Source organism: Choloepus didactylus, chromosome 2 (genome assembly GCF_015220235.1).
Source record: "Choloepus didactylus isolate mChoDid1 chromosome 2, mChoDid1.pri, whole genome shotgun sequence".
NCBI lineage: Eukaryota > Metazoa > Chordata > Mammalia > Pilosa > Megalonychidae > Choloepus > Choloepus didactylus.
This window is the reverse complement of record NC_051308.1, coordinates 178091373-178113550: the sequence shown is the minus strand read 5'-3', so window position 1 is coordinate 178113550 and position 22178 is coordinate 178091373. Positions and strand designations below refer to the sequence as shown.

General features: G+C 37.3%; 2 protein-coding genes across 3 annotated transcripts in view; one reads left to right on the top strand and one right to left on the bottom strand.

Annotated features, from left to right (window-relative positions):
- IL23R (interleukin 23 receptor) overlaps nt 1-12051 on the top strand; it is a 76670-nt gene extending 64619 nt beyond the window's left edge. For both annotated transcript variants that reach the window (XM_037826949.1, XM_037826950.1), the window contains 4 exons: nt 2288-2377; nt 4785-4890; nt 7804-7894; nt 11239-12051. In XM_037826949.1, the coding sequence (XP_037682877.1) occupies nt 2288-2377; nt 4785-4890; nt 7804-7894; nt 11239-11892 (941 nt within the window). In that variant the 3' untranslated portion in view covers nt 11893-12051. The remainder of the gene's footprint in view (nt 1-2287; nt 2378-4784; nt 4891-7803; nt 7895-11238) is intronic.
- C2H1orf141 (chromosome 2 C1orf141 homolog) overlaps nt 1-22178 on the bottom strand; it is a 232878-nt gene that overhangs the window by 165271 nt on the left and 45429 nt on the right. The window lies entirely within an intron of this gene.

Genomic DNA, 22178 nt, shown 5'->3' with positions numbered 1-22178 from the left:
GAATTGTCTCATTATAGACATAAGACCACAGACATTAAATAAATAATGTGAGTATCATGAGGCTTCTCTAGCAGTTAGGCTATACACTGATAATTAGAGCTGATGTAAACAGTGTTTTTCAGTCATGAAGTCTCTGCATGTCTATATGTAATTCTGTGTTTTGTCAAAGCTTTAATATGTTAAAATACTTGAAGAAAATAATGAAAAATTTGAATAGTGGATGGGATTAGGAATGTTCTTTTTCTCTTATTAAATTTTTTTTCTCCATTATAGCTACTGCTTTTGTAATGAAGAATGATAAGTATGATTTAAAAAGAAATGACCTAGCCACAGGGTGGCAGTATGCCATGAAGAATAGAAGCTTCATTTCAATTCTATGCTTAAAAATTTTGTCATTGGCTTGATTTCTTCTCTGATAATCTTGTTAATATACGTTGTCCTACTTTAGGTATCTGATTCTTTGTGAAATTACCCTCTGTTAATTAAGAACCTATTTTAAATGACTTTAATTTAATCTAATTTAAATTAACGCATCTGGTAGATTTGAAACTATGATAACAAATAGACTCTAAAGGAAGATTGTGTTTATTCTCTAAGCAAGCTAACAAAGCCCTAGTCAGATATGAAAATTATTTTTATATGACGCAAATTAATAACTGAATGAAATTTCATTGCCAAACAACCACTTTGTAGTTTATACAACAGAATTACAGTAACCTGCATTAAAAGCCAACAGCATCATGTATTACTTTTTAATAAAACTGCTAATTTAAAAATAATAAAAGTGAAGACAAAAATAATTCAGCAGCACATGCTGCTATAAACCCGTGATTTTGCCAAATTGAAAATCGTGTTAATTTTAATGCAATATTTCTATTCTTAAAATTTCAAAATAATGTAGATGTAGACTCTTGCTTGAGCTCCCTAAGAATGAACATAAGCCTTTGAAATATTAATTTGGATGGATAAACTTGGCTATTGGCCAACAGGGCATAACCTTCCTCTCTCAGAGTTTGAACGAACCACTTACCCAGGGAGCAAAAGAGACTTAGTGAAGCATAAGAAGCCAAAAAGATTTCGGATTCATCCTTTTCACAATGACACATTTTTCTCTTGGTGTAGAGAAGCCAGAATAAAAACATAGAGAAGAGCTTTCGGCTTTTTCTGATAGTTTCATCTTCTAAAACCCCCTACCCATTGTTCTTAGGAAACTGCCTTTCAACTGACCATGTACATGGACCCAGATCAGCCTTTTCCAAAAATTTCCAAAGATCTGTAGGAGTCTTTTTATTATAAATGTATGATCCTTTTCTCACAGAGAGTTTGCCTGGCTCAAACAGCTTATTATACAAGCCTGTGATATCTCAGCAGCAGTAAAGGGCACCTCAAGATGTGATTATTTTATCTGGCTCCAAAAGGAATATTTTTAAAAGAATTTGAACACTGAAATCAGAATGACTAAATAAATAGGGCTTGGGGCACTCTTGGGGCTCCAGAGCTTAGAACCATCTTCACGGATGTCTTCTGTCAGCTGGGAGAATTGTGCCCTTGAAGTCACCTCTGGTAGTTTTTAATTTTTCTGAAGGAAGAGATATGCAAGGCAGCCCCAGGACCCTTTTGAGTTCAAACTGAAAGTGAATTAGCTGCTAAGGCTGCTCATCCAAGCCTGGTCAGAAGCTTTCATTAGCAGTATCCTGACAGCCTTTATGTAGGATGACTAGGCAAGGCTGGCCAGGATCTTTGCCAATGAGAAAGGAGCAGAGGAAAGTCATTACTGACATTCCAACCCTATGCTACAACCTCAAAGTGTCTGCTAATCAAAATTGGCTTTCTTATATGGAGCCAAGAAAGGGTTAACAGCATCCTAAAGATTGCGCAAAGGCAAAAGTGACACACCTTGGAGGCTCTTAAGAGAATCTAAATGTTATTGCATCATCTCTTGGAAGGAATCAAGTAGAGATCAGTTTTTCTGCAGTTTCTGGCTTAGTAAAATAAAGCTTCTTGGTATCTGTTGCCTAGAGCCTCATGAAATTAGTAGGCACATCCTGAAATTTTATAAACCTTGGGTAATTTTATAGTCCTTGCAATGTTTCCTCCTTTGAGATTTACCCGATTATAGAAAAAGGAGGAGCAGGAGGAAGAGGAGGTGTGGGTAAGTGGGGGAAGATAAAGAAAAGACACACACTGGTTTACCCTAATCACCTATAAAGAAGTAAAGAAACTCTCTGGGGAAACTGGGCAACTTGTGTGCAGATTTTAAGAAGCTGATGTTTTCTTTTTGTTTAAGTTCCCCAGGTTACACCTGAATCATTCCAGCAGGACACTCGGAATTCTGGGCTTCTAATTGCTTCTGTGTTTAAAGGACATCTTACCTCTGGTAAGAAAACACCATTTAGGTATATTTTAGGAGTCTTTACTGATCATCCATTTTAACTATATGTAGTGAAAAATCATGTCAGGCTTACTTTCTGGGTAATAAGATGTTCCATATGCTTTCTACAGAAAAAAAAAATCAATAATTACAGAGATCTGCTTCAAACTGAATTTAAGGAGTGGTTTAGGTGGATTTTGCCAGCTTTTTCAATGGGATGGATATATTTTCATTTCAATAGGTGCTGGGACTTAAGACCTCAAAACTTCTTTTTTAAAAATATCATCATTTGCGTCTCTACCATGTGATGGGGGTTTTATATACACAATCTTTTTCAGTCTTCAAAACACTTTGTGAGGTAAGTGTTAGGTATCCATTTTACAGATGAGAAAACTGGAGTTCAGGGACATTGAGGAACTTGTCCAAGGTCACACAACTGCTAAGTGACAACTAAAATTCAAATCCTGTTTTCAAACCCTGAAGTCTGTGTTCTTTCTGCTATATAAAAAAAACTTCTCAATTTATTTGTATCATGTGTGAGTATTTTTCCATCAATGAGCATATCTTTATGTTTTAGGTATGAAAAAATACTAGATTAGTTCATGCTATGGGCAAATATAACTCTATAGGAAAATTTTGAATTGAAAAACTTTAGGCATTACTATTTCATTGTTGATCATGGGTAGACCATTTATCTCCTTGCATGGAAATCTGGCAGGAACAGTATAAAAGGCGGTATTGGTTGTATTGGCATTCTTTGGACTTTCATTTACTTATTCTACAAATATTCATTAAGCAATTACTGTGTGCCAGGCATTGTTTTAAGCGCTGGGGAATCAGGAGTGAACAAAAGGAACAAAGCCCCTGTCTTCATGGAGTTTACAGTCTAGATAGAGAAGGGAGAAAAACAACAAACAAAACAGCAACACACAAAAAAAGTCAGGGGGTGGTGTTTTAAAAAAACATAAGCAAGATAAGAAGACTTTGATCCTGTAGATGTGAATCAATTATGAGCCAGTACAGATCTCTAATTATAGATTCCTACACATAACCTTCACCTTCATATTTCTGTGGAAGTTGTGAAGGTTTGGAACCCATGACAGTTCTATGAGATATGTATTATTATCCCTATTTTACAGAAGAGGAAACCTGAACCTCAGCAAGTTTATAATTATGCCCAAGGTCACAGAGCTGATAAGTGACAGAGCCCAATTTGAATCCAGGATCTTAGACTCATGTCTTGGTCACTCTACTCTACCCCTAAGACCCCTTCACCTAGCCCCATGTTAGCTTGAAGACTCTTTATCCTCTTTCAGGCACTAATGCCCAATGGTGTGTGGCAGACAACAGCCCTCATTAGTTTTCTGAAATATTTAGCAGTAGCTCATTAGCCCTAGGAAACAACTAATTTCATATCCCATCAGGACTTTGGAGTGAGCTAAAGCTATACTGGCCCACCAACTGGCTTTAGGAGGGGAGCTGGACAGCCTAGGGATGCCCAAAGATATGACAGGTGAGGGAGGGAAATAATTAGGGCAGGATCAATACAGTATCTGCCACATGGTAAGTATCCAATTAACATTTGCCCAAGGGAGGGAGGAAGGGGGAAAAGGGGATAGAAAGAAGGCCAACCCCCAGCATGGCTCTAGAACAAACTACAACATGACAAGTTATGTCAAATTAAATTTCTATGTTTGAAAATGTGATGAGCCTAGTAAGTAATACTTGTAGTATATATGATAGCAATTATTTAAAGATTTCAGGTGATTAATTCAACTTCAAAATGCAAGAAAAGCATTGCTCTTAAAATAAAAATGTGAATGCAAGATAAATGGCAAATTTGGTTTCTTTCTTATTATATGTATCATTCATTGTAAGTAGGGTGAATATCTTTTCTCAGCAGGAAAAATACATGAGCAATGAATTTTGAAGAATGGTGACAAGTTATACATAAATTCTGTTTGTCTCACATAAAAGGTTAAAAACAAAACAAAACCAAAAAACCTCAGTTATGATTGTGGCCAGCTTTAGACTCTATGACAAGCAATTCGGAATTCTCACTTATGTTAGACAAACCAAATGAGGTTCATAACTATATGTATTTAAATAAAATGTGCATGTCCCAGCTCAAGGAAATGTCTAACGTTGACCACATTTGCCAGAGATGCACTTCTAGAAACCCACTGACATCAGACACGTGCAGTTCAATTTTCTCAAACCAAGGGTAACTTCCTGGAGTACAGTCTTGAAATTTGGAAAGGCATTCACGTTATAGACTAATATAAAGATAATTTTGCTTTTCCTTTTCCTTTGAGATCAATGGCCTTTGCTTTGAGCAGAGAAGAGAGAACAATGGCATCTAGCATCACATGACCATGAATGCCAAACTAAAATTATTTTTCTTTTCTTTCAGAGAACAGAGAACAAGATATCAGACTTTTATCAGGAATGGTCTTCTTTGCCACTATGTTGTCAGTTCTTTCTTTGATTGGGATATTTAACAGATCGCTCCGAACTGGGTAGGTTTTTGTAAAATTTCTGTTTTTTTTATTTCGCCCATGTATATGAACCACCAAAACACAAAGTCAATTCTGTTATTCACTGGAAAAATCCATTAACATTTTTATTCAGAGAAAAGAAAAATAAAAGAAGCAATGTTTAATGAGTACCTACTCATGCCAAGTTTTTTACAAATGTCATTCATTTACTCTTCCCATGGACCCTGTCAGAAAAGCTTTATGGCGTATTTAACAGATAACTTAAATGAGGCTTAGAAAGGCTAAGTAGTTAGCTCAAGGTCACTAAGCACTAAACCAGGAGTCCAGACACATCTGACATCAAAGCCCCTGTTCTCTCCTTTACTACACAGCCTTTTCATTGTGCCTCAAGTTTATCTGTAGTGTCTGGATTCTTAAAGAGTGTTTAAACAGGGTGCCTCAAATCCTATCTGAACAAATCAGTGAATCGGTGTGAAGAGAAGCATGACAAAAGCAATGTTCAAATTTGTCACTTTGTCACCAACAGTGATAGTGTTTTAGTATCTAGCCATAATTGCCCCTTTTCCTTGGCCTCTCTCAATCATTATTTTTTCCATTATGGTATTAATAGAGCTCCATGCCTAGTTATTTAAAAATGAGACTTTAAGGAAAGTGAGGTCTTTGCTTTTCTAAAAATTACTAGATGCATTTAGTGTTTCTAATCTGTTAATAGACTGGAGTTGTTTGGTGGGCCGTCTCCCAGTACATCCAATTATTCACAAATTTTGATACATATGAATGTTCTTTGCCAAATTGACACTGAGTTTCTCTTTCTTGCCTTCATTTGCTTCATGAGATTATCCTTCTTTCATTTGAACTTATGATCAAAATGCAGTGGAAAGATTTAGAGTGAGCTGTTCTAAATAAATTACATTAATGATTTTTTATTTATGTAGGCTTTTTCCTCAGAACTTAAGTCAGATTTCAAAGTTTAAATTACACTTTAATAAACATATCCCTAAGACCCTTCTGAGGTGAGCAAACTGATGTGGAACTTTATTTTAGGTTATTTAAAATATACTTGATTATTTTTGGTAATGGGTAGTGGAGATGGTAGCACAATATTTTGAATGTAATTAATAGTACTTAATTATATATAGAATGTGGTTAAAAGAGGAAATGTTAGGTCATATATATGTGACTAGAATAAAAATTTAAAAACATAGGGCTGTACAACACAAACAGTAAACCACAGTGTAAATGATGGACTATAATTAATAGTACAATTATACAAATGTTCTTTCAGGAATTATAACGAATGTACCACATTAACGCAAGGTGTTAATAATAGGGTAGTATATGGGAACTCTGTATTTTATGCATGATTTTTTGGTAAACTTACAGCTTTTATAATTAAAAAAAATTTTAAGCAAAAATAAATAAGTAAACATAATGAATTATGATGCCCCTTGAGATATTTTAATATTAAACAATTACCATATAAAATATTAATATTTGTGCTATTATCAAAAGATGTCATAGTTAGCTTGATTTTTTAAAAAATTGAGGTTGTTACTAATTACTAAGAATAGCCTAAAAATTAATTTTCAGTTGGAAATGACAGATACGGAAATAGGACAAAAATTATTTTCTAATTTAATTATTTAAATAAGTGCTTTTTTAAAGATAAAAGAAATGAGATAATTTCAAAATTTTTTACATATGCATAGATTCTGCTATTGAACATAACTAGATGTTATTTATAAAAGCTTTACTTCAGAAACAGGACTGGAAAATGACGAGCAAAATGTTTCAAATATAATGAAATGAAGAGAGGGTAAATACAGATAAATATGTTCTCACAGTTTCTGCATGCCATATAAAAACTTTTCTAACAATACCGTGAACTTCACTTATTTGGTATAATTTTAGATGTAGAATGAGAGTGTGAATGAGTGAAAAAGCTGAATCATAAAATATTATATAAATATATGTAAATAAACTGTTTTTAATCCTGGGCCCAAGGTCAAATTAGGCCAGCAAAGTTCATTCAGCTGTTCTTTGGTTGTTACTTTGAAGTCCTTACAGAAACTTCTTAAATAGATAAGTCTGAGCTGTCATCAAAGGGTCCATTGTTCTGTAAAAATGTGCCGGATAACAATTTCGCTCTTCTAAAGGGATATAATCTGTTTACCCAAACTAATTTGTACAATGAAAAAAGTGCTTTTTAACACCAGTGGCAGTGCCAAGGGGTAGTTTGGAGGAAGAAGTGGGGCGTTCACAGCTCTACCCTCTTTCCATCATCCCCACCCCTGTGAACTTTAACAAGCACAAAGTCTAAGTCAAAAACAGTATTTTCATTGTGCCACTCAATGAGAAGACGAGTTTCCCAGGCTCTTACTCCATCCACATCTCAAAATTCTGTAGACTTCACTACTAATAGACCCCTATTTGGAATTATTACAAATTAGAATTAGAGGAGTTCAAATTCGAATTAGAGGGCTTTTACGACAAAACATTCTCTTTAAATTTTTGTAGCTATGGTCACCTTGGAGATTCTACAAAATATGCCTTAAGTTTTTCAAACTTTTCCACACTGACATCTCCTGCTTGTAATGGTCTGCCATATTAAACGTGTACAATTTCACTGCCAAGAAGGTTCTCCCACTTATCTTGAACCTTATATGAGATTGGTTTTGGTTTTTATTGTTGTTTTAATGTTCCCGCTCTTTAGAAAGAAGCAGAGAAATAAAGACAAAAGGAAAAGTCTGAAAAGATAATTAGGTCAACCTCCCACTTAACTTTTTAAAGTGACAGATGGAAATCTTAGTTCCTCCATCAGGAAGTTTGATTTTTATTATCCTTTTCATTTTAATTGATTTCTTCATCTCCTTTATGATCACTTGCACCAGTCCTAAAGTAAAATACTTCTAATATGTCATTTTTGTTTTTTAGAATTAAAAGAAGAATCTTATTGCTAATACCAAAATGGCTTCACGAAGATATTCCCAATATGAAAAACAGTAATGTCATAAAAATGCTGCAGGTAACCAAGCACTATCAAACAAGAACTGAGTGGCAGCTGAGAGCAAGAGTGCTGTCCAATAATTAGATTAGAATTTCCATTGAAATAAATAAATGTGTGTATATATTAGCATATATTATATATACATATGAAGAAGCAAAAGGGTGAATATTTCAAATCCCACTTAAAAGATATGAAATAATGCAGTTGGGGGGGGAAGGAGAGAAGGAAAAAAGAAACAGTGCTTTTCAGAAGAGGAAATGAAGAGGAAGATTGTGGACCAGGTCCCAAAGTCACTTGTTAACCAAGCAATTGGTAGACGGCTTCAGGGACAAAGGAGGCAGAGCAGAAAGCCTCAAGTGCTCAAAGGGGCTTCTGTTTTACATGATTGGAGAAGTAAGTGGAGCCCTAAGAAAGCACTTCTTCACTCCTGAGACCCTGTGGAGTGCAAGAAAATTAATGAGATGGTGTCACCAAGGATGGGCGGGTTTCCATTTCAGTACGGAAGGGAAAGGAGCACACATGGAAGACCCTGAGGCTTCAGGGGATTTACTGGTCATGGATGCTCTGCTCCTGATTAATGGACCAGATCAAGGAAAGCCTTGTTACGGAACTCAGACTTCATTCTGTTGATCAATGATTTTCAAATTTCTTTAAATTTTTTATTTTTAGCCTGGGAACCTTTGGTTTAAATGATGTGAGGAAGGCAAGTATTTGCCAAACAAAATTGCTCCGTTTGAAGCTGTTTCAAAGAGAAAAACCAGAGGTCCATTAATCAACTCCTCCCCAGCTCCAGAGAAGTCCTCAAGTTTCAGTTTTTAGCTCTGGTTATGCATTCGAATCCCAATTCACAAACCATGTTCTGGAATTTCGAGGGTCTCAAGAGGAAGACCCAGGTATCAGTATTTTTAAAGGCTTCCTAAGTAATTCTACTATTCAGCCAAGGTTGAGAACCACTGTTAAGGATTGAAAACAACTGCTAAAGAAAATTAGAAATCCCTGAAGGGTTTTCTGTTGCAATAGACATGGTCCCAGAGAAGAAGCTGAATAGGAGGGTCAGAGAAATAAGAGTAGAGTGGTGCAGATCAAGTATCAAGGAACAAGGATCTACAGTGCTGACCACTTTGTAGAGGGTCTATGAAATAAGGAGTGAAATGTGTTCTTGGAATGTGACAAGGAGGAGGTCACTGGCCATCCTGGCCCAGAGGTTAAGTTGAGAAGAGAATGGAAAGGGAGTGTTTTAGTATCCTAGACTGCTCAAAGCAAATACCATCAAAGTGGTCAGTTTAAACAATAGAAATTTATTCAGTCATAGTTTTGAGGCCAGGAAAATGTCCAAATCAAGGCATCATCAAGACAATGCTTTCTCCCAAAGACCAGTGTTCTGGGGCTGGCTGCCAGTGGTCCTGGCTCCTCTGCCACATGGCGAGGCTCATGGCACCATCTCCTGGTCTGTCCCTTCTCTTCCAGGTTTCACTGATTTCAGCTTCCTGCTTCTGTAGCTTTCTCTCTCTCTGTCTGCATTTCATTCTCTTACAAAGGACTCCAGTAAGAGGATTAAGACCCATCCTGATTGAGGTGGGACACAACCTTAACTGAAGTAACCGCATCAAAAGGCCCTACTTACAATGGATTTTTCTGGGATGCAAACAGCTTCAAACCACCACAGGGAGACTGAAGTGAAGACTGATAGTATAGATTGGTCTTGATGAACTGGACAATAAGAGAAGTGAAGAGAGGGGCTATACTGACACGTAGTCAGCTCTCAAATACTTGTGAAATGAATGAATAACAGTAGCTCAAGAGAGGTGTATAGTCAAGAGGGTGTTTGTTTTAAGTTGGACAGACTTGAGAAGGAATATTACAGAGATAGAGGAAAGAGAGGGAGAATTGATCTAATGAGACTCTGGGAAGAGGGGAGGGGAGAGTAGAGGCGATGAGGTGGTGAGGCACACCTTGAGCTGGAGGAGGGATCCTTGTTTCCTGATTCTTGAAGGAGAGGAAGGGTGTGGATGTGGCTGATTCCAGAGAAGGTCATGGTGCCTACCAACAGCAGAGGGGTTATCGAGAATGACTGAGTCTATATATGTAATGTAGTACATGGTTAACAAGTAACCTAAGGACAAGCATATATTCACAAAACTACAGTTAATAAATATCACTGTCTTGATATTAACTTCACTTAATAATTCTGTCTTGACTGACCACTAATTATCCTAGGGAATTGGGGATATTCTGTAACTCAAAGAGAACTGTCTCTGACTTCACTGTGATCAAATCCTCTTCTTCCTTTGTTGTCCCCACCCTGTCCTCACTCAGGGGATTCCTTTATAGTCCTTGCTGCTCTTCGTTGTCCTTCACTGACCTGATCTGACTCCGACCTGCTATTCTACTCATTTACCAGCATGAAGTGGGTCTCCTTCCGCAGACCATAGCCACATGGCACTCATTTTTCCTAGAACACGTCTAATGTCCTTTTCCTTGATTTGACCTTTGATATATATGACCGCCCACTCCAGCAGGACCTGGCAAGTTTCCTGGAGAGGGTGAGGCTGAAGGAAGTTCACGGGACACTGAATGCTGCTTTATTCAAGGTCCTCCCTCTTGGCCAAACTCCTTTCCCTACTGGGATCCTGGAATTTGAGGTGAACCATGTGGCTTCCTACTGAATGAGGTTTTGTTTTCTGCCCAAGAAACTAAGAGGTGGCCATCATTACGTAATTCTGATAGGTGGAGTTATTTGCCCCGGGAAGCCAGCCATCAGCTGGGAGGCCTCAAGTCCTTTTCTTGCCCAGAAGGGTCCTCAGGCTTCCATACAAATGAAAGCCTTTCTCACCCACCTCTGGACCATCACGGACTTGTCTGAACTGTGAGTAGCTGCATGTCTTTAGAACCTAAACTCAGCATTTATCACAACCTCATTCTCAGTATATAAGCAAAATAGGACTCTCTCCACTTTTATTTAAACAGCAAAGTATTTTCTTGTAGTAAGACTCTATAACATTAATAAATATTCCCAAATATTCCAAAATCCATTTTAAAAGGTACAAAATAATATAAAGTTAATGCACAAGTTAACATGAAAAACTTTTCCTTCCAAAATTTTAAATCCAGCAATGTTCTGAAGGCGTGGATTATTTTGATTACTTCTTTCCTTTATTCTACACACAGGAGAATTTAATAAAGACTTGGAATTGAGCAGGCTGACAAAAGACAAAAGGAGAACGTTAATATGGGAAGATAATTTGAGAAAAGGGAGGGGGAAAGGAAAGTTGAGGGAAAACAGAATCCCTGTCTTTATACAAGTATTCAGTGGGCCCCTTTAAATGTCTTTTGTAAAAAGAAACAATGTTTTTTCTTCCTAGGAAAAAAATGAATTTATGAATAATAATTCCAGTGAACAGGTCCTCCATGCTGATCCCGTGATCACAGACATAAGAGAAATCTTCCTCCCAGAAGAACACAAGCCCATGTACTACAAGAAGGAAAATAATAACCGACCTCTGGAGACGAGAGATAGCCTACAGAAGGCTCTACTCACCAATACAGTCGTGTATATTCCTGATCTCAACACTGGATATAAACCCCAGATTTCAAATTTTCTCTCTGGGGGGAAACCTCTCAGTAATACTGATCAAACAGCTTCCTCAACTCTTAGAACACCTGTTGACTCCTTGGGTCTGGAAGGGAATACCAGGTTAAAAATATATCCTAATTTTGTTTTTCCTGTCTCAAGTATAAATTCACTAAGCAACCCACTATTTCATGAAGAACTAAGCCTCATTTTAAGTCAAGGTGAATGCAGTCCTTCTGACCTGCAAAACTCAATAGAGGGGGAAACCACCATGCTTTTGGAAAACGATTCACCCAGGGAAACTTTTCCAGAACAGACCTTGCTGCCTGATGAATTCGTCTCCTGTCTGGGCATCATGAGTGAGGAGTTGCCATCTATTAATTCTTATTTTCCACAAAATATTCTGGAGAGTCATTTCAATAGGATTTCACTCTTGGAAAAATAGAGCTGTGTGGTCAAAATCAATATGGAAAGCTGCCTTGCGATCTGAAGTTGGATCTTCTCCTCAACATAAATTTGATTCTGCCATCTTTTATAAAAATTGAGAATTAAGATTCAAAGATGGAATGGACTTTGTGGTCACAAAAAAATCAGCAATATTAGAGATGCTTTATGTTGTTTTTTTTTTTTTTTAATGTATCAACTATGTCTTTACCTCATTGCAAGGAGCAGAACAACCCTTCATTATGTAAAGAAAGGATAAATAAAGGGGTAGTAAAATGAATGCTGAAAACATTTCTTTAAAATTGGTACATTAATACTTGCTCGCAATGGGAGAAAAAAGTTTAGTTTTCATTTTATTGCCTAAAATTATAACCCCAAACAAAAAAATAAGGATAGAAACAGAGGAGCAATTAACTAACATATTTGCTATATTATTTTTTCCCACCACTTTCCATTCAGGTATTAGGAATTTGATCCTTCCTTATTTTGATTTTGGATTAAAAGAGTTGTAAAACAACGATGTGTAGAAATCATAAGATTGCTTTCTGCATTCAAGTTAGAAGTGAGAGCCATGCTCTCCTTTGGCGTAGTTGGTGTATTATTACACTATAGTAGTACCCAGGAGAGGTAGCAGATGCAGGATCAGCAAAGTGTAACTTTTTATTTTTAATCAACCATGTATTAGATGTGTGTCAGAAAAGTATTGTTTTATTATTAAAACAGATGTGTGTCCAAGTCTGGGCTGGCACACCTACCATTGTGCCCATCTCATGTGCCCAGCACATATCACTAATTGATCACCACATGCCTTTCTGCTGAACTTAAGGTTGCCCCAGAATCCTGTCAACACAATGCTCCTGAAAGCCACAATCAATAAGGGCTGAGACTGGAGACAAAATCCAACCTGATCAATATTAAAAAGGTACATGACCTTAAAAACATGAAATGCGTATTTTAAATTGAGACAGGGTATGCTTCAGATTTTTCTCTTCTGATTAATTTTTATGGTCAAAGGAAAAAATTTTCTAATAAACAGAATAATTTGAAAATAGGATGATGACCCATGGAATTTGTTTTAATAGTTGTTAATCATAATAACTTATATTCAGATTTACTAGTTAAATTTTATTGTAACAAATCAAGCAGTTAATCAAAAAGGATCAGTTGCCTACCATCTGTTTAGCACTTGAGAAAGCTATTCTATTTTGGCTTTTCTTTTTTCAAGAAAAAAAATCTAAAGGCAGTTTTATTGTCACAAAGTGTCCCAGTGAGGATGATCATACATTTCAGTTTGTCCTGGTTTTTGCCTTTTGCCCCAGTGGTAGTTATTGCCAGTGCCCTTTCACTCGCAGAAGTGTTCTGCTTTGGATGATAAATCACATGTGCCCTCTATCTATTAGGACTATCTATATAATTCATTCATTAGAATTTTCCTGGTTTTTTGTTTTTTGTTTTTGTTTTTGCATTGACAATCCCCTTTATTTACTTCGTATCATTTGCTAAAGCCACATTGTTCCAAAATGGAACACAACTATTCACTGTGTAAAAATCATATCTCCTGCTGCAAAATTCTATTGTTTATCCTAAAATGTTTATATTTGTTCTACTTGATGTTTTCTTAAGGGAGTATATTTTAAATTGCTGATGAAATGCTAATGTTAAATATCTTCACTTGTAAATTATCATATAACTTTGCTTTATTCTTCACAAAAGGGAGAATCATAACGAAGTAAAGAGGCAGGTAGTATTTGAGATAGAAGTAAACAAAAGAGATAAATCTTTGATGTTCACCATTCTGTTGAAGGCCTCTGGTAACTTGAGAAGAATATGTTCATGGTGCATTACTGTAATCTGCCCATATGTAAAATAGCTTTTGTCAAGTTTAATGGACTATGGCATTATTTGGTCTTTGCTTCGTTGCAGTGAGTGCCTCCTTAGGACCTCTCCTTCTCACCCCCTGGATCAGGGAGGGAGGCTGCTTTCCCTCCCTGTTGTGTCTTCCTCTTCCTCACATCACTGCTCAGCATAGAGGAGACACTTCTGATTGCATCTTTGCCATTAGCCCTTGTTGATCCAAATGAGCTAAAAACTGAGGCCATACCTGTTGTGGGGAAACATGCCTGTCCTTGCCCAAACTCATAAGGAAAATTTCAACTGCTTCATTACCACCCAACCTTGGTAAAAAGGCAAGAGTTTTCTTTCTATAATTCTTTCCTTCCACAAGTATTTACTGAAGTATCGAATGCCCCTTCTACGTGCAAGGCACTTTGATGGATACAGGCATTAAAAAACCAGCCAAGTCTTTGCAGTCTTGAGACGGGTCATTGCCTTACAGGAGCTTACATTTTAGTAGGAGCGAGGTGGGGAGGATGGAGAGAGTTAGGAAAAAATAAAGATGAATAATGCCAGCTAATTAATAAGTGCTGTGTAGAAGGATAATGTGGTGGGGGGTGGCTTGGTGGCTACTTTACACTGGGCAGTCAGGGAAGGCCTCTCCTGAGAAGAGGCGTGGGCATTGAAATCCAAATCGCAAGCAGGAGCCAGCATGTGAGAATCAGCTTCTAAGAAGCCCCTTCTTGGGAAAAATTCTGGTGGTCAATGTCTCTACTTCTTCCCCTCCTTTCCAAGTTGCCCTAATACCCACCTCCCTTTCCCTTCCTCAGTCAGGATTATCTGTGGATTCTGGCAACAAGTGTGTATCTTTTCATCTTTCCATCTAGCCCTTGAGCCTATTCACGTCCTTTCTCTGAATCTCACAATCCATCCAAGCTGCTGCTTCCTAAATGAACGTGTCATGCTTACTGGTGTGGGTTACAGGGAAAGAGGAAGAGAGAAAGAGGGAGCAAGGGCCTCTCAAGGTAACACTGAGGGGGAGGGAAGGGAATAACAAAGAAAGAAAGGCAGATTAATACACTAATGCTGAAGCAAAATGGAGCTTCATAGTTCTGGACAATATTAAAGCTCATCAAGGGACAGAATCCTCATACATTGGCCTTGGTCAAATCCTCCCCTAAATACATATTTTTTTCTCTGCCCTTCTTCAAACACTACTACTACGAAGCTTACTAACCAAGTCCATCTGTCATGCTAGTTCTCCTCTGCCTTACTTGTTCAAAGATCTTAAGAGACCAAGCCCCTTCCTCACTTAATGTTAGTGAATTTCACTTCATTCTTGTTTCTTCATTGAATTACAGCAGGGAGTAATCAGTCTAATAAAACTGTTCATGAAAAGTATTAACTTTATTCATATATTTATTCATTTACAAGTATTAACCAAGGGTCCTTTATCTTCAAAAAGAGTGGAACTACCATTTATTGCATCCTGGACTAGCCACTTTACATTCTTGATCTCATTTAACAGCAATGCTATGAGGAGATGTTACTATTCCATTTCAGAGATGCTATAATGAAAGTATCTATTAGGATCAATGACAGTCTAGAAGTAGGAGCAACAAATTTCCTGAAAACAGAGAAGTTGGGAGGATGATGTGCAGCACTCATTAATTTATCAGCTCTCAGCTCCAAACTCACCCTTTGCCTGCCTTACGATACTGAAACTGACCTCTGCAGACTACATTTCTCCTTTGCCTACTGGATCAATGCTAGGCTCTGCCAACTCTGGGTGCCGGAGAGCAGTGCTGTGGATTTCCAAGTAGAGGTGAGCCAGATGGGTGTGCCAGGGACTATCAGTGTTGATTGCAGTGGTCCTTGCAGGTTCTCAGTGAGTGCCTTCCAGCAAGATTTTTATTGCCACACCTCTGCAAGCAGCATGTTCTGAATCTCATCTTTGCAGGCCCTTTTCAAGTTGCTCAGTTCCTTCTTTCAGATTTTTTCCTTCAGGATTCTAGGTTCAGCCCCAGGGGTAGTACCCTGTCTCTATTGATGCTACCACTGTACATTTTAGAGTTCCTCTGAATAGTCAACCATCTTTTATCTGCTTAATCATTCTTTATGTTAAATTTTCCTTGTTCAAATTAATGGTGTGGTTTCTATCTCCTGATTGTCTGAGCAGGTAACATTTAATGTAGATCTTCAATGGTGCGTAGGAATTTTCCAGAAGAATGAGGGGGTTGAAGAAAATTCCAGGCAGAAGATATGGTACATACAAAGACTCAAGAGACTGGAAAAAGGAAGATGGGTTCAGAGTACTACAGGGAGTCTAGTATGGCACAGATTAAAATGGGTGGAAAATGGGAAAAGTTAGGTAGGTTCAGTTGGTGAAGGATATTTTGCACACCATGCTAAAGGCTTTGGACTTTTATCCTTTAAACCATTGGAAACCATCCACATATTTTAAACTGGAAAGGGTTATGACAGAGCTGTGAATTTTAGAGCTCTGAAACTGGATCATACCAAGGGTGGTGGTTTTATAATGTGTCGACTTGGTTAATCAGAAACATGTTTCCAAGAATTCCCTTCCTTGTATGTTTCCATTCTGATTGGCCAGAATGAATTATATATGAGATATGGAAGGCAGAAATGAAGGTATACCCATGTACAAGTGCTGGCAAGGTTATAGGGACCCAGGAACTCTTGCTTACTGCTGGTAAGAGTGTATTTTCAAGTAGCCATTCTGGAGAACAACCTGGCATTACCATGCCAAATTAAATATACACATACCCTATGACCCAGCTTCTAGTTATGTATGCCTGTATTAAGGGTCCCCAAGACTACTCCCAGATTTGATGATTCACTAGGAAGACTCACAGGACCTAGCATGTATTCATATTCACAGCTATGATTTATTACAATGAAAGAATACAACACAAAATCAGCAAAAGGAAAATGCACAGGGGGCAAAGACTACAGGAAACCAGGTACAAGCTTGTAAGTTCTTTCCCATGGAGTTACCCAGGATGTACTTAATTCCCCCAGAATACATGTGAAAGGTTATCTACCAAAGAAGCTCATTAGAGACTCAGTGCCCAAGGTTTTAACTGGGGGCTGATCATATAGGCACCCTCTGCCTAGCATATAAAATTTCATACTTCCAAAAGGAAAGCAGATTGTTTGTGCAAACAGTTTAGGCAAAGTGAGCTATATTTATAAGGTAGGTTGGTGGGAGCATTCCCAAAATCCAAGTTCCCAGACATTAGCCAAGGGCCAATCTTGCAAGTAGGACTTTTTAAGAAGGCTTTTGCAGACCATTAATAATTATACACCATGACTATGATTAACTCAACCCCTTGAATGTGGGGTCCAAAAAGAAATGGTAAGAAATGGAGGCATTAATACAGAGGCTGGATTGGAAGGGCGAATGTTGAGCAACAGGGAAACCAGATAGAGCCTTCCAAAGTCCTTCGAGAGATTAGAGGGATCAGAACCAAGGCAATGGCAATAGGGATGGAGAGAATGGGCCAGATTACAAACATTGCCAGGATGTGACATGGGAGAAAGAGGAGTCAGGGAAAACTCCAAGGTTTCTAAGTTGGGCAAGTGAATCATAAATGCATGATGGTGCCAGGGGCCTGGGCCAGTCTGTGCTGCTCCTGATGAGGTTTACCCTACTGTGACTATTTGCAGCCCAGATGAAATTGGATCCCTATAAGCAACCTCTTCTGCTACCCACACTAATCTGAAAGGCCATGCTCCTTTCACTTCATCCTTCTAAAAAAAAACACATACAAGCATTGGCTAATGTGTGGCTCTCATTAAAATATTGTTCAAGTGGACCAGGAAGGAAAGGGTTACATTACATAACATATAACATACAGTGCAACTTTTAAAAAATCCTCTTTTAACATTCTCTCTCTCTAACCTACCCCGCTTTCTATATCTAGCTTTTTTGCTCTCTGGCTCTCTCTCTCTCAATGGCTTTTCCATCAATCCTGGCTCCAATTTCCTTCTGTTCTAGTGTCTCCCTCTCCCTCTCACTCCCTTTTTTTATAAAGAAGCACAGGTGAAGCACAGTTTGGGAGTGTTTTCTTGGTCTCTAGGTGTGTTTGCTTTTTAGCTCTTTTCTATTAGGAACTTTTCTCATCACCAGTGTTAGAAATAAAATTGAAGATACAAGAAGGCTTATGAGTTTTAGGATGTGGTTCTCAGGAAACATGGGTTGCTGTTTGGTCCTCCTGGTTCAATCAAAGGGTGTTTCCAGCTTCTTTTCTTTTCCTATTTTTCTTAAGTCATTCTCTCTTTGACATAGGGATGGCACATGGCTGCGGCATAGCACAGAAGGCTTCAGGGATAAATTTTAGCAACTGATCCCATTCTCCAAATGAAATCTGTTGCAGAATCCAAATATGTGAAACAGATGAAAGTACCTCTGATGAGGCAGTGGGTAGAGGCCAGGTCTGTGCACGTCTCTCTCTCACTTTCTTCATTCTTGGCAGCTGCTTCTGAAGCAGCCCTTAAAGGCAGTATGCAAATCTACTGGCTGGGGGGTTGTTTCTTCCACACCTGGGTTATCTGGGTTGGGGAATCCCTTGGCTCCTGCCCAGGCATAAGAAGCCTCTACCTCAGGATTGTACTTCACTCTGCACCTGGGCCACAAGGCCGCTGACCCAGGCTAGAGAGACTTGTACTCCCCCAAAGCTTCTCACAACCTGATGGCTGTTAAAAGGAGCTTTCTCTCAGAGGGTGTTAATGGAGGAGGTATTATAGGCAATAATGAACCTTTTTCTTTCCAATTACTTTATCATAAATATCTGGGCTTTGTTCAAGTTCTTTTTGAGATTGCTAAGAATAAAATATGGTATTTGAACATAATTAGATTTTATAAAACCCAAAAATTGTCGAATTGTGTGTGGTTTCTCTCTTCATGAAATAATTATACCAATTTAGGAGGTGATGTTTTAATGGGAAATGTTACCCTCTTGGCAGACAATATTGATTAAAAATAAAAGAAGTGATTAAAAACAACTTATGTATCTCTCTTGGATAGAAGCATGAAACCAATATAAAATAATTGAATTCTGATTCACGGAAAGGATTATGAACAGCTCTCTTGGATGCTATAGTTAAGGCAAGATTATAGGGAACTATTAAAAAGGATTGATAGAATGTCATTATTTCTCTTTCTACTGCTAAGGATGACACTTTTAAATCCCAATTAATGTTTAACAATGGGACTCTCTTAGCTATTTTTTGCTAATATCATTTTTCAACTTAACTTAAGATAAACACACTACATCTTTTATATCCAGAATTTCCATCAATTTTCTGAAGATGCATTCCCTTTATGCTTATGTTCAGGAACACAATTTATTATCTAATTCTCCATAATTAGCATTTATCAACAAATTTAAAACTTGTTCTTACATGATGCATTTTCTTTTGGGGTATAAGAGGGTTTGGGCCTAGCTATATGAGAGGGGGAGAAAAAAATTTAACTGAAGAACACTGTTGCAGAAACATCGTTCTTTACCAACAAGATCATTAGTTCCAAAATTCAAACATAAGAAAATGCTCTTTCTAACCATAAAGACATACCTAAAATTAGTGATTCTGTCAGAGGCACAGGAAGGAAATCATAAATAGTCAAACACTAGAACCCAAGTGTGAGATACGGAAGTCAATAAACCTGACTTTTGTTTCTGTTCACATCCTGCCTGAGAACTTTATTTGAAGAGTGAGAGAAAAAGAATACAATAGTAAAATAAAAGGAAAGCAGTGCTTTCATTTTTATTTTTGAACTATACATATAACCATGAAAATACACTTAAAAAAATCAAAGCAATACCATATAAATGAAGCAAAAAGTGGCAGCCCCTCTTCACGCCCCTGCCTTCCACTCCTACCACCATCATCAAAGGTAGTGACTCATAAGACTAAATAAGTTAGTGGGTTTTTTTCCAGTTTTTTTTTTTTTTACTTAAATGGTAAAATATGATATTGTTCTTTGACTTGCTATTTTCACGAACAATATATCTTGGATGTCTTCACATGTCAATATTTATAGCTTTACCTTATTGAACAGTTGTATAGTATTCCAAGGAAAAATGTATTATAATGTATTTTCCTATTCTCTTATTAATGGGTATTTAGGTTGTTTCCAATTTTTCATTACTGTAACCAGTCATCTAATAAACTCTCTTGTACATGAGATTTATGTGTGTTGGTGATGGGAGTATGTATGTTGGGGGGGAGGCAGGGGTGATAGATGACTAAATGTGAAATTGCTAGTTCAAGGGATAAAAACATCTACATTCTGGTAAATATTACCAATTATTCCCCCAAAAAAGATTTTGTCAATTTATACTCCTACCAACTCTGTATGAGAATGAATATTTTCCCACCACCATCTCAAAAACTCTGAATATTATCAGTATTTAAAATGTTTGCTAATCTAATAGGTGTCTTATTTGCAATGTTTTGGAAAGTAAGGTTGAACATTTTCTCATAAGTTTATTGCTCTTTCTCTTTTTTATCTTTTATTTTTTCCTTTGCCTTTTTCATATTCTTTGGTCATTTTTCTATTGGGTTGTTGATTATTTTGTTAGTCATTTAAAGGAGTTCTTTCTGTATAGTTTTTTCTGTTACATATATTCCAAATATTTTCCCCCAAACTGTTTGTTCTTTTTATTTTTATGTTTCCTTTTGCCATACAAATGTTTTAAAGTTGTATGTAGTCAAAGCTATTGCTACTTTCCTTTATAATTTCTGGGCCATGTATCATGTGTAGCAAAATATATTTTTAAGCCAGAATAATAGTGCTATCATGAAGCAATGGGAAAATAGTGGGCATTAGAAGCTCATAGGTCTGATTAGAATCCTGCTTTCTCAGATCCTGGCTATGTGTTTCTAGCAAGCTCTTAACAGCTCTAGGATTTTGTTTCTTCTTCTTTAAAAAAGGTCACATTGATACCATCCTCTTGCCATCTGTTGGATTAAATTAAATAACATATATACTAGAGCTCCATGATAGCACTATTATTCTGGCTTAAAAATATATTTTGCTACACATGATACATAGCCCAGAAATTATAAAGGAAAGTAGCAATAGATTTGACTACATACACTGAAACTTAGAGCAAGAGTGGGAATACTAGGTACCTGAGAGGAGAGGAAGAAAATGTCAGGGTACTGGTGGAATGAAGAGGCAATGAGGAAACAGGACTAGCAAATTCTTAAATTTTGCAGGATAGCTTTTGTCTACCAGTTAAATAGCACAACCCTAAATTCTTATCATACTCCTGACATTTGTTTTAGCATTCAGGAATTCATAGTTGTTGGGGATTGAATCATGGCCCCCACAAAAGGCATGTTCAGGTCCTAATCCCTGGCCCTTGGGTGATACCCCATTTGTAAACAAGGCCTTGGAAGATGTTATTAGCTAAGGTGTGCTCAAGCAGAATGCGGGGGCCTTAACCCAAAATGGCTGAAGTTCTTATAAGCAAAGGAAATTGGATTTGAAACGAGAAGCCACAGGGAACAGCAAGAAGTTGGATGTCAATAGAACCTGGAATAAAAGGGAGAAAGCACTGCCATGTGCATTGCCATACAACAGAAAACCCAAGGACCAAGGATTGCCGGCAGCCAGCCCCACAATGCCACAGTCTTCGGGGAGAAAGCATCACCTTGCTAATGCCTCAGTTTTGGACTTCTCCCAACCACAAAACAGTGAGCCAATAAATTCCCATTGTTGAAGCCAACCCATTGTACTGTATTTGTTTTAGTAGCAGGGAAACGAAAACAAAAGTAAAACTGAAAAACTTGATATTTGTTTGATATTGGTTGATGTGAAACGTATTCCAAACCTTTTCTTATTTGGATTTAAACAACGTTTAGCACTCATTTTATGGATTTAAACAAAGTTTAGCACTCATTTTATCTGGAGATTCAATGTACAAGATTTATTTTATCTTGGTTGCTGAAATTGGAAATCACTTGTGTTTCATTAACTGAGATTTTCAGAGGATTTTAAGAAGCTTCCAGCTACAGAGTATTTGCAGTTTTGCTTTCCTTTTTTAGTATTCATTGCATGTTCCATGTTATTTTGGAGATTCTATTTGATTGAATAGAGGCAGCATGTGCAGATTCCCATGAGGTAAGGGAGGTAAGGAGCTTGCTTATGCCCAGAGTAATGCAGAAAGTCAATTCTAATTAAAAAAAAAAAGCATTGGAAATACAACAGATGGCAGTTTCAATCCATCCTTATCACTTTAATGAAATGATGAAGATTATTATTAAAAGCACTTTTTTAAAACTCTATATTGTTTGTTCATTTTTTCCTTTGTTTTACTAAGCAGTGGAAATACTCACTGTTTTGGCTTGCTAAAGCTGTGGAATTGTAGCATACCAGGAATGGACTGGCTTTTAACAGTCGGTATTTATTAGCTTACAAGC